This window comes from Elephas maximus, chromosome 3, assembly GCF_024166365.1.
Source record: "Elephas maximus indicus isolate mEleMax1 chromosome 3, mEleMax1 primary haplotype, whole genome shotgun sequence".
In the NCBI taxonomy this organism is placed as follows: domain Eukaryota; kingdom Metazoa; phylum Chordata; class Mammalia; order Proboscidea; family Elephantidae; genus Elephas; species Elephas maximus.
In genome coordinates, this window is record NC_064821.1 from 88,806,378 (window position 1) to 88,819,043 (window position 12,666).

The window sequence follows — 12,666 nt, forward strand, 5'->3', positions numbered from 1 at the left end:
TCTGCAATTCAGATTTCACTGTTCTAGAATTCTGTGATGCTAAGATTTCATGACTGTGGACTCTTATAAATCTAGAATTTCACAATTTTTTTTATTATTTTTAATGCAGTTTGTTGTTGACATAGTGACAACACCTAGGATTCATTTGGCCTGGGTTTTTGTTTGTTTTCCAGAGGCTGCAAGTTTCCGCTCTGGGCTCTCTTCTCTGGGTTCTCTGAAGGCAGAGGAAGGACAGGGCTGAATAGAAGGGTAGCATTCCCATCTGCCCTGGGGCTGCAGAGGGTGCAATAGTGCCCAGGGTGGCCCAGTTCCAGGCCCAGTCTACCTTCTCCTAAACACCTCATTTGGACTCCAATATCAGAGGGTAGCAGGAAAAGCAGGCTCCTTCTCAGCCCTTCCATCAGCTTCCTTTTCCTCCCTAGCCTGCCCCAGGGCCCAGGGAAAGTTTATTGGGGCACCTGCAGGGCCTGGGCAGGGAGGGGCAGGAGGGGGATAATATCAGGGCAAGGAGCCAAAGAAAGAGATACAGGAAGTTCCCTAAAGGGCCCTTCAGCCTTCCAGTAAGGTGAGTTAAGGAACAGAGGCCAGAAGTGGGGTGTGGGTGGGGCCACTGGTAAGGGTGGAGTGACTGGTGGTATTGCACTGTGGGGCTGTATGTAGGCTTCCGTCCATTGACCCATTGGTGACTGGGGACATCCTGTCTGGTCAGGCCCCTACCCACTGGTTGCGTGTTCCTGTGTCTGAGTCAGACGCTCAGGAAAACCTGGAGGGCAGGAGTTGGAGTATTGACTCTCATCTCCCAGAGTCCCTTCCCTGGAGGGGCCACTGAGACCAAGAAGGGAGCCAGGGCTTTTCGAGGATCACAGTGGATACTGGGGCGGAGCAGGGACTCGACCTCTAGGCTCCTGCCTCCAGCCCAGAGTTGTTCACTCATACTCCAAAGGGTCCCAGTATTATGTTTCACCAGCCCGGAAGTTGGGCCAGACTCTAAACTGGAGGATGGGCCTACCCCAGGCTGCCTTCCGGGAGCTGTCCCTCAGCCCCACAGCGACCTGCTGAAGCTGCCAAACCCGATTTTCTGGTGGCTACTCAAGGCTGGCTGGAGCTGGAAGCCGTCCTCCAGGCATGGCCCCCTCAGGCCACTATCCTCCCCTCTGCCTCCTGCTCCCCCACCCCCCCGACCTGCTCCTGCTGCCCCTGCTGCATCTGAGTCACCAGTCCCAGTGCCGCCACCACTTCATCCTCCGCTCCCCTTGCCATCGCTCCCTGGGTTGCTCCCTGGGCACCTTGAGGCGTGGGTTAGCACTCAGTTATCTCATCTATGGGTGGGGCACAATGGCATGCCTCCCAGGAGACTTGAATGTCAGCTGGCTGAGTCCCAGCTGTGTCTTGGTGGCTGGGAACATTGTGTGGAACTCTGTCTCTAATGTGTGGCTTTGTGCATGGATTAGTGTGTGTTAGGAACACAGCCTAGAGTGTGAAAAGGAAGCACTGCTCCCTAGAATTCTGGGAGATGTGGTTGTTGGGGTGAAGAGTCCAAAGATAGGGGGTGTGCCCCCTTCTGGTTTCTCAGCTTATATCCTACCTAGTGGGAGAAGGAAGAACGGAGAGAGAAAGAGACTGAGAACATCATCCCAGACTTAAGCCCCCAGTTACGAGTTTTTGGAGTCCTGGCCGCAATGTAATGAAGTGCCTGTATGATTTATCTGTTTAATGTCTGTCTCCCATAACTTCCCAAGGGCTCCCACTGTCTTGTTCACTGCTGTATCTCCAGAATTTAGCACATCCCCTGGCTCATTTGTGGAATCAATATTTTTGGAATAAATGAATGAATGAATAAGTGGAGACTGAGACAGAGCTTCAAATTGAAAAGCAGAAGCCAAGACACCACAGAGCTGAAGACCAGCCAGTTTTGCTCACCTAACCCAGGCCCCAGCGCTGCCCAAGACCCCTCCTCTGGCCTGCAACCCTGGTATTCTCAGCTTCCAGGCTGTGGGAGAATGAACTGTACCCAGTCACCCAGGAGTCACCTAGACTGAGGTGGTGGGTGCCCTCTGGCAGCAGCTGCCTCTGGGAGTCTGGAGGGGGAGGAGGATTGGAAATCCGGAGGGGGAGGGGCAGTGGAGAAACCTTCATTGCAGATGGATCTAAAAATACCCAGAAGAGGTGATGTCATCGGGTTCCCACAGCTCAGCACCCCTTCACATACACACAGACACACACACTCACAGGCACAGATACATACAGACACAAGCATGGGTATGCACATGTACTCATATAGGGGAGGAAAGCTTCTGGGTCCCGGGGCCAAGGGGGCAGGGAAGTCTGGTGAGTGTGTGTCTGTGTGTGCCGGGTTTGCATGAGTGTGATTGCATGTGTCTGCATCTACATGCTTGTGTCTGGGTACATGCATGTTTGTATGTGTCTATGTTTGTGGGTATGTGTATGGTGGTGGTAGATGTGTCATGTGGGGGTCTATGTGCATACCTGCATGCATGTGTGTATTTGTTGCATTGTGTGTCTGGGAGTCCACTTGTGCTTACATGTCGGTCTGTATGTGTTTGTGGACTGTCATGTGTTTTTATATGTGTGGGACTTCTTGTGCGCCTTGAGCACCAGCCCAGCCACCTTCCAACTGTCACTGAGGTTCGGCCCTCCCCCAATACCCTGAGGAGCCACAGCTCCCACCCAGAACTGACTGGGTATGAAGTGTCAGTGAATTCTCTGCCCTCCCCCCTTCTTTCCCTCAGGGTCCCAGTATCTGGCAAGCCTTGGAGTAATGGACACGGACACAATTCATTTTTTCCCTCACAGGCAGCAAAGGACATTAACCAGGCTTCACGAACCCCAGGGGGCCAGGCCAAAGTTCTCAGGGTTTATTCCCACCCCCAACCCTCAGGGGAGGAAGCCCTGGAATCAGAGTCAGATCTTGAGGCATTGGAACATACACTAACCCATGTACAAAGCCATACGTTAGAGACAGTTCCACACAATGTTCCCAGCCACCAAGACCCAACTTCATGAAGACACACCCCATAGAAACCCAGTTACTCCCAATGATACACAGGTGCTCACTCAGAAATCCAAATGGAAAATCCCCAGGCCAGACAGTTTAGCACCCTCCCCCCCTTTTTGGGCTCAGCCTCAGTCTTGCCCTTCCCCCAAGAACCCCAGCTCAGCTGCCAGTTTTGAAAAACAGTGACCTTGGAAAGGGTCTGAGGGACAGAAGGTGGTACACCCTCCTCAGAGGCAAGCCTTTCCGCACCCTCTCCTTCAGGTTGTTTCCCATCCCCCTCCTGACCTTCATGCCTCTTATCAGGATCAGTGCCCCATCACAAACACACCTTGACACTCACAGCCAGCCCCAGAGGCACATTTGATTACAGAGGCACACTTAGCTCTGGTAGCTCAGTGGTCAAGAGCTTGGCTGCGGACCAAAAGGTTGGCAGTTCAAATCTACCACCCGCTCTTTGGAAATGCTATGGGGGTCACTCTGAGTCAGAACACCCTGAACACCCTGCATAGCCAGCTGAAAACACCTTGGAGTAGAGTAAGGCAGTTGGAGCAGAAATGCCTGTATTTGTTCATTGTTCATCATCCATGGCCCCTGAGAGAGGCAGGTCTGGAGCAAGCTAAGCTTCTGGCATTTCTAGAGGATCAGAAAGCTCCCAGGTTGACAGAGGTGCCTGAGAACTGAGAAGAGGAATATGAGGGAAGGGTGTGAGGAAGGCAAAATCTCTGGAAGTTCTACTGCCCCTTGGATTCACCCCCTCCACAAACCCTCCTCATCCAGCCTTTCCACCCTCCTTAAGGCTCTTGGCCTTTGAGATGCCTGCCATCAAGACCCAACCATTTGGGTAGTATTTCACAGAATTTGTTCTCTGGAGGGCCTAGGCAGGGTCTTCAGCAGCTCTGTTTTTCCAACGCCTCACCTGGCCCAGAGCCCCTGACTAACCTTGCGGTGGGAAGATCCACATACTGGCAGTGGCAGTGTGGGTGTTGGAGTTGATATCAGCAGCCATGGTGGCAAGACTGGTGGCTGCAATGGTGGTAGCTAGGTTTTGGGGGCTTTGTCGGTACCTTCTGTGACTGCACTTGAACATCCTAGGGGACCGGGGCCGGTGCCGGCCCATACCTGGCCTGTGGTAGGGGGAACACAGGCCCCGGGGCCGAGAGCTACGGACAAGATGGGAGGGCCCCATGGGCACAGGTAACTGCTGCAGTGTGCCTGAGGGGTGCTGCTGGCCAGGCAGCTGAGACCTCTATGACATAGGGAGTCTGTATAAGGGTGGTAGCCTTTTTCACAGGTCTGGGCCCCCAGCCCCTCCCCATGGGTCAGGCTCCCTCACAGTCCTCTCCCTGGAGCCAGCCCAAGAACTACTCTAAGGGTCAGACCAGTTCAGCTTGGCCCCTTAGGAAAAGGAGCTCTGAGTAGAAGAAAAATGACTCCCTCACTTTCTTACTCATTCACATGAACAATATTAACAATGTTTATTAAGCATCAACTATGTGCCAGACACTGTACCGAACACTTTACAACATTTAATTTCACGACAGCCCTACGAGGAGGTCCTATCATTACCCCTATTTATATATAAAGAAACTAAGGTAGCGTGAGGTGAAATCACACAGAGGCAGATGGGTTCAAATTTAGGACAGCCACCTGGAGCATTTAACTCTTGCTATTCTGTGTTTGAAGTCTTGGTGGCTCAGTGGTTAAGAGCTTGGCTGCTAACCAAAAGGTTAGCGGTTCCAATCCACCAGCCGCTCCTTGGAAACTCTATGGGGCAGTTCTACTCTGTCCTATGAGTCGGAATCGACTCGGCGGCAATGGATTTTATTCTGCACTTAATCATTCACTCATTTAGAAAATGTTCACTGACAATTTCATCTGTGCTGGACATCAGGGACATAGATGAATGTGACCTGGCCCCAGTTCTTCCTAAGATGGAAGACAAAGCCACGTAGACAATCAAGGCAGATGGGGGCACACTTAGATCCCCTGGGGATGCAATAGGTGCCAATCTTGGGTTCACCCCCTTTCTTGGCAGGAGAGTCAGTGGCTCTGCCTAGCTTTGCACTAAGTTGTTGTGAACTTTTGGACTTGCCCCTTTCTCATCCACACCTCAGTCCCCTCTCCCTTTCCCTCTCACTTCACTTGGCACAGTGGTTAAGAGGTACAGCAAGCTTTGGCAGCTAACCAAAAGGTCACCAGTTCAAGTCCACCAGCTGCCCCTTGGAAACGCTGTGGGACCATTCGACTCTGTTCTATAGGGTTACTTTGAGTTGGAATCAACTTGAATGGCAACAGGTTTGGTTTTTGTTTTGTTTTGTTTTTCCAGCCTGTACCTTCTCTCTGTTCTTGCAGGAAATTGCTGGGAGACCATGGGGCCCTTAGCACCACCCTGACAGGCCACACACACCTCCTCCCCTCCCCTCTAGCTTCTACTCCTGCCACCCCCGGTATTAGAAAATGACCTTGTTGCCATTGACTCTAGCCACCATACTTATAAGCCCCTGCCCTTCTGCTTCCTCAGGTCCCTGACCAAGGCTTCCTCCCCAGCCCGTTTTGGAAGCTAGCCCCTCCTGCTTCCTTAGAGACTCCATCAGTGTAGACAGTCAGCTTGGTGGTTAAGACTCTGGACTTGGGTTGAATCCTGGCTCTTTCACAAGTTGTGTGATCATGGCAAGTTACTTAATCTGCATGTGTTTTCATTTCCCCATGTTTAAAATGAAGATAAAAAGGGAACCTATCTCATAGAATTGTTGTGAAGGAAAAAAAGGACCGAATATATGTAACGCATTTAAAACATGATCTACACAAATTTTAGGGTTATTAGCCCATCTCTCCTGTCTCTTCAGCTGCCTCCTTCCATTATACAAACAAAACCAAACCCCACTTCCTCCACCCCAGACTTCCTCTAGCTGTGACTCTCTCCTCTCTGACCCTCAGTCTGTGGTCATTCTTTATTAATATCCTAGAGTGAGGAGGAAGTCTCATTTAAAACTCTGTAACTATTCCATTACACAGACCAAGAAACAGACTTGAAACCAAATTTAAGAAATGTCCCAAGGGTCACACAGGTAATAAATGACAGAACCAGGATTTGAGCACTTGATCTGAGTGCCTCTGAAGCCAGAATTTTACCAGTACCTCTACATCAAGAATGCTGGAGTAGAAGTGGGACAGGAGGCAGGGAAGGATGAATGAAGATGGGGTTACAGCCCTAGAACCGGGGGGATGACTCCTTTGTTGGGCCATGGTGCCACCTGCTGTCAGTACTGAGCACTTGACAACATTTAATTGCACAACAATCCTACAAGGAGGGCCTATCATCGCCCCTACTTTATACATCAGGAAACTGAGGGGCTGTGAGGTGCAATCACACAGAGGCAGGCAGGGGTTCAAATTCAGGACAGCAACCTGGAACACGGACAGAGACAGAGGTAATAGACTGGAGAGAGGGAAAAAGAGAGAAGGGTGGGGAGGGAGAAGGGAGAGGAGGAAAGATGAAGGGAGGTTAAAGATGGGGAACTTGGGGTTTTGTGGAGGGATAAGGTCTGAGAGGCGTTTGCTACTCAGGAGAGGGAGCAGAGGCTGCCAAACCTTCGTTTTTCCTTGAGAGTGAGTATATATGTGTGTGCGTGTGTGAGAAAGAGTGAGAAACTTGTTCTGTTGTTTCTTTGTGGCTGGGAGTCAGTCCTCAAAGAGTTCAGTGTGTGTGTGTGTGTGTGTTTGTATGCTCATGAGCACTGCTGTTGTTAGGTGCCATTGAGGTGGTTCACGAGCACTAGTAGGTGTGTAAGTATGTATCTTTGTGTTTGATATGTGAATATATGGATGGCAGCTTGGGCAGATGTGTGCCTGTGAGCACACGGAATATGTATGAATGTATTAGCAGATGTAGGGTAAGAAGCATGGAGGGCACACAGAAGCTCTGGGGACACTTGTGCCATCCCCAGACCTCCCCCATTCCAAAGACCCATGGTTGGTGTTGCCAGGCGGAGACCAGCTGCTGCAGTGCTATGGGGACAGATCTCCAGGCAGCAGGGGGCAGCAGGGGCAAGAGGAGGCGGACCCTGGCTTCGGGTGGGGCAGGTGGGCGGGTAAAGGGAGGCCTTTAAAGCGCCTGCCCCACCTGCAGGTGAGCAGTGGTGTGTGAGAGCCAGCCCCATCCCTCTCTGCTCTCTCGGTGGTAGCTCACTGGAGCTGTTTGTCCCCTCTGGAGCCTCAGCTGATCCCTCCTCCGGAACTTGAGCTCCCAAGATCCCTGAACAGGTGATGGCCTAGGATAGGGATTATCTTATGAAGAGAAATCAACCTGCAAATAGATTTGGGGAGCTGGAAGGGCCACAGGGAGAGTTCTAGAAGGGTCTGGGGTTGGTCTGGAGAGGGGCCCAGGGTATACAGGTACCAGGGAGGGACATAAACAGACTTGGGGTCAGGCTTGGGGTGCCTGTGAAGGAACCTGGGATCTTAGGATTTCAGAGTATCAGGTGCTGGCAGAGGACCTGGCTAGTATAGAGGGGTACGGGTGTCACGATGAGGGTGTTGGGGGAAGTCCTGAGGTGTCAGAGTCCAGGTGTAGGAAGCTTGGTGAGATATGGGTACAGGATGCTGGAGTCTGGCATGTTAGGATACGTATGCCAGGAACAGCCAAGGCTGTGGAAAGTGGGAAGCAAGGCCCCGACTCACACACATCTGCCTCCTAGGAGCCACCATGCAGTGCTTCAGCTTCCTTAAGACCATGATGTTCCTCTTCAATTTGCTCATCTTTGTAAGTATGGGGGCTGTGGGCTCTTTGGGGCTCCCTACAAGAGCGGGTCACAACCACAGCAGAGTCCAAGCTAGGGAATGGGGGACTGCTATGCACAGACTCTGTCCTGAAAGTTTCCCTTTATGAGTAGGGTGTAGAGGTCCCCCAAATGCTGAGTCCTAATCCTGGTAGCAGCCAGGTTGCTGCATATGGGTGGGGTGGAGATACTTAGGGGAGTCCTCTCCCTTCCAGGAAGCTTCAGCCCAGGATTAGGGCAGGGTAGGACAGAGCAGGCTGGCTGATTCTCCCCTTTTTATAGGTATTGGGGAGGGGAATATATAGGTAGAGAGGGGAAGGGGTTTGCCTAATGTTACTTAGTGTGGAAGGGAATTCAGTGGCTTCTTTATGCTGGGGAGCTGAAAGGGGAGAGGGCCCAGGGATGTCAAAGAGCACAGCAATAGAGCAGTGGATCTACTGCAGGCAGCCCTTATTCATTCCACAAACATGTATTGCCTAAGACTCAGTGCTGAGTGCTGGGGTCACAGGTGAGCAAGGCTTTTCTCTGCCCTTGAGTGTCTCAGGTCCAGCAGGGCACACAGTATGTCTGGGCTTAGCACAGGAACTCTGGAAGCCCATAATCGGGGCTTGAACCCAACCTGGTCAGGGAAGGCTTCCTGGAGGAAATAGCTGAGGCTAGGAATTTGCACTAGGTGGGTAGGTGGAGGGGGCTGTAAAACATGCATTAATAAGCCCAGAGATAATAAAACCAGACAGTGCTCTGAAAACCAGGAACAGATTGCATAGGGCATGTTTGAGGAAGCTGAGCAATGAGGCGTGAACCTTGGTGTTGGGGAAAAGTGGACAAATGACAAAGCTCTCAGATGGTAGCTGAGGAATGGAAGAAGGGGCAAGGGAGACAAGGGTCTTGGAGGTGATGCTCTGGCATGAGCATCTGGGGGATTTCTCAAAGGTACTTGTGTAAACAGCAGGGTTGCAGCTCAGGTCGGAGCTGGACATGGATGTTTGAAAGTTATGTGCACATAGATGGTCACTGAAACCATGGGTGTGGGTGAGAGTGAACTCTGGGAAACCCCAACATAGAGCTGAGCAGAGGAATAGTTACCATGAAGGAGATGAGAAAGGAGCAGTGGGAGAGGAGGAAGGAGAAAAAGATATGGGAGAGGTCAAGGAAGATAAGGTTCTGATGTGTCCACTGGATTTAGCACAGTGTGTCAGCAGACCTCAGAGCCACATTATAGTAAGTGATGAGGCAGTGGAGACACTGGCATGTAGACAGTTTGGAGAAATCAGGCTGGGGTAGGTAGACTCTCTGACTGTGATGTGGTCTGTGCCTTGGGCTTCAAGGAGCTAGCTTTTATCCATGAATCTGGAGGAGGCAACAGGATCCTGGGGAGCTGGAGAGCAGGGGCTCCTGCCAGAGGGGGTTAAAGGCAAATCCAGTTTGATTCTGGCCCCTATTTCTAGGCCCTGGCGGGGTAGGGCAGGCCTCAGACTCCTTGAAATCTGACCCTGTGGGCTGGAAGCCCAGCTTTCTGTTCTTAGGCAAACATGCCTGGAATCCAGCCACAATCTGCCGCCTCACACTTGGTTTCAGCCTCCGTTTCTGTAGCTGGAAAATGGGGTCTGGGCACCAAGGTAGGGTGAGGCTGATTCATCTGACAAAACTCTGGGTCAGCAAGGCTTTCTTCTGAGAGCTGTGGGAGCTGGGCAGTGACCTCACCATCTGGGTCACAGATCCCCTCAGGTTTGGGATTTAGCAGGGTAGCCTCTAAGAGCAGCTCTGGCTATACTTCCCATCTGGTACCTCAATTTCTCCTTGTGAGGCAAGGAGAGGTCTAGGTTGGATGAGGGGCAGGCCTGGGGTCAGATTCTGGTGGGGAGCCAAGTGGGGCCTCAGGATAGATGTCCCTTGTTCTCAACTGCCACACTCCCCAAGGTTTGGAGCAGGTGTAAACCTCTGCCCCACCTTTGTTGGTATGGTGACTGTTGAGCCTGCTCAATGCTACCACCCGTTTCTGCCTATCAGAGGACAAAGGTGTACCTGGCACCCATAGCACGAAAAGGAAATGGGCTGGGTCCTCACCTGCCTATTTCCATTCCTAGCTCTGTAGCAGGAACCTAGCAGTAGTGAGAAAGAACTCTGCCCCTCCCTCTACCATTGTAGACATTTCTAGAACCCCCAATGCCATTTATATCTGCCCGGGTATGCAACATAGTGCTGACCATGGGTGTCCCAGCTCCCATCTTTCTGGTTCTAGAGGATGTTCCCCTCCCTGAAGGATGAGTTTCTAGACTTGTTAGCCTATAAAGGGGGAAATTTCTAGGTTCCCATCTCCCTGTCTCAGCTGTGGGGTAGGCAGCTGGTTGCCAATGTTATTTCAAGGCCTGCCTGACCTCTCTGTCCCCAGCTGTGTGGTGTGGCCCTGCTGGCTGTTGGCATCTGGGTATCGGTTGATGGGCCATCCTTCCTGAAGATCTTCGGGTCGACGTCGTCCACTGCCATGCAGTTTGTCAACGTGGGCTACTTCCTCATCGCAGCTGGCGCTGTGCTCCTTGTTCTTGGTTTCCTGGGTTGCTACGGTGCTCACAGAGAGAGCAAGTGCGCCCTCATGATGGTGTGTTAGACCTGGCTGCATAGGCCAATGACCAAGGCCCCGGGTCCCCTCACCCTTGACACCAGACCCTGGGGATCTCCAAACCCTGCTCTAGACTCCAGAAGCCTCAATGAAGGGGGCTTCTCCCTCCTTTTAACAGGGGGTGGGCTAGGGCAAGGAGGGTACAACGGATTGTCTCCCTAAAACTTAGACCCCTGTTCCCCACTCAGTTCTTCTCCATCCTCCTCATCATCTTCATTGCTGAGGTTGCAGCTGCTGTGGTCGCCTTGGTATACACCACAATGGTGAGGACTGGCATGGGGCAAGGGAGGCAGATTAGGCAAAGCCCTGAAAGTGGCCATGACCTGTAAATGGCCACCTTCCCTATCAGCCTCTAAACACTGGCCTGCCCCACCCAGGCTGAGAACTTCCTGAGGTTGCTAGTAGTGCCCGCCATCAAGAAAGACTATGGTAGCCAGGACGACTTCTCTCAAGTGTGGAACATCACCATGGAAGGGGTAAGGTGGGCTGGGGGAGATTTTCAGGATAGGGAGAAGGAAGCAAGGCCCCACTGATTCCTTTCCCTTCTTGTCTCCAGCTCAACTGTTGTGGCTTCAACAATTACACAGATTTTGTGGACTCTCCCTTCTACACGGCAGGAAACACCTTGCCACCATACTGTTGCAAGAACAGCACCAGCAATGAGCCCTGTAAAGTGACAGTGGCTGAGAAAGATTCTGTGCAGGTGTGGAGCTGGCATGGAAGGGGTGGAAGGCTTCTTTGCTGGCCTTGGAGTGCTAAATGGGGTTGGGGAGCAGTTGCTGACTACAGATGCTCTATTCTCTCCCCTCAAGGGTTGCTTCAAGCAGCTTCTTTATCAAATCAGAACCCATGCAGTCACTGTGGGTGGTGTGGCAGCCGGAATTGCGGGCCTGGAGGTAAGGGGATGAGGAGGCTGGGGCTGGGATACTCCCACTGGGCCCTGGGCTGTAAGTGGTTTGACCCATCTCTGAGGCCTCTCTGGAGAAAACAGACTTCTGACAGAGCTTCATATAAGAGGGGTCTCTGGGGAGCAGAAGTCTAAAGCTTCAGGACCCAGCCGCCTGATCATGTCCCCTCATCTCTTCCTGTTCTTCCCCCACCAGCTGGCTGCCATGATTGTGTCCCTGTATCTGTACTGCAATCTGAAATAAGTCAGCTTCTGCCTCTGCCACCACTGCTGCCACATGGGGACTGTAAAGAGGCACCCTGGCACTGCCAAGGGTGGGACCGGATCTAACACTGTTACCTCGGCCAGGGTGGACTCAATCTTGCCGCTCTGGACTTGGGGTTAAATAAGGACCACCACTTTCAGGCTGTCCCAGACTTTTCCATTGGTGGGGTTGGAGCTTACCTCTCCCGGAGCCTCTAAGGTAGCCAGTTCTCCTGCCCAGGGACAGATTACCCAATAAGCAAGGTACACAATTAGTAAGTACACACAGTTAAGCCTGTGCATACCTGGTTTACTGTAAGCTGGTGTATACTGTGCTTACTGGTTAGTCCACCCCTGCTCCTGCCCATCCCCCCAGTCTGTTCCTTAAACCCTTGACACCCCCTCAGGCAAGCAGGGGAGCTTTAGTGATCCCAGTACTCTACTGGGGGATGAGAAGGGTGCCCTATAACCTGGGCATATGTGAAATTAGGTGAGCCACTGGGAGGATGTGTGGAAAGTACTTCAAATTTATAAACCAATTAAAATGTTTCTATTTGGACTCTTTTCATGTATCCTTGGGGAGAGGGGCCCATCTTGCCTGAATTGGCCTCAGATCCCTGTAGGGCTAGTGACTCAGAAGACCCTTGGAAAGGCAACAGAAGGGAAGTGGGGTGGGGATGGGTAACTCTCTCTCCCCTTCATTTGGGTTCCAGGCTTGGGAGAGAGCATAAGGGGAATAGCCAAGAGGGCATTAAAGAGGTGAGGGCTGGGCCAGTCTGCCTTCTTATAATGTGGGAGGACTTTGGCTGAATCTATGCCCTCTTGGGTGGGGGCACTGGACTGGTAAGCTATGGAAGTAACAAGTTTGTACCCAAGCGGAGGAGGAAAGACCAGAAGTACCACCAGGGCAATGGAGAAGGTCACTGCTTAGGCTCTGGGAAGCCCTTCCAGAGCCCCCATCAGAGGGTCCGGTTAGCACCCTCACTCAAGCGAAGCTCCAAACCTATCCCTGCTTTGGGAATCTCAGAAAGAACTTCATTTATTTTTGGTCTTGGCCTGCCTGCTGCTTTACAGACCTGATTTCTTGTTTAAAATCCCATGC

The 12,666-nt window shown here is 52.0% G+C and overlaps 2 protein-coding genes across 3 annotated transcripts; one reads left to right on the plus strand and one right to left on the minus strand.

Moving 5' to 3' along the window:
- Nucleotides 1-1,134: 1,134 nt before the first annotated feature.
- P3R3URF (PIK3R3 upstream open reading frame) lies at nucleotides 1,135-4,202 on the minus strand. The gene is made up of 2 exons (XM_049875539.1): nucleotides 3,956-4,202; nucleotides 1,135-1,286 (listed from the first exon to the last, which is right to left on the minus strand). The coding sequence occupies exons 1-2, from the start codon at nucleotides 4,200-4,202 to the stop codon at nucleotides 1,135-1,137; spliced, it is 399 nt and encodes a 132-aa protein (XP_049731496.1).
- A 2,167-nt stretch (nucleotides 4,203-6,369) lies between these two features.
- TSPAN1 (tetraspanin 1) lies at nucleotides 6,370-12,117 on the plus strand. Of its 2 annotated transcripts, none has more exons than XM_049875957.1 (8): nucleotides 6,370-6,447; nucleotides 7,714-7,778; nucleotides 10,187-10,393; nucleotides 10,603-10,677; nucleotides 10,792-10,890; nucleotides 10,971-11,117; nucleotides 11,227-11,310; nucleotides 11,518-12,117. In XM_049875957.1, the coding sequence occupies exons 2-8, from the start codon at nucleotides 7,722-7,724 to the stop codon at nucleotides 11,563-11,565; spliced, it is 717 nt and encodes a 238-aa protein (XP_049731914.1). In that variant the 5' UTR covers nucleotides 6,370-6,447; nucleotides 7,714-7,721; the 3' UTR covers nucleotides 11,566-12,117. The 2 variants fall into 2 exon arrangements, with proteins under 2 accessions (XP_049731914.1, XP_049731913.1); XM_049875956.1 differs by lacking the exon at nucleotides 6,370-6,447 and adding an exon at nucleotides 7,102-7,279.
- Nucleotides 12,118-12,666: the final 549 nt, after the last annotated feature.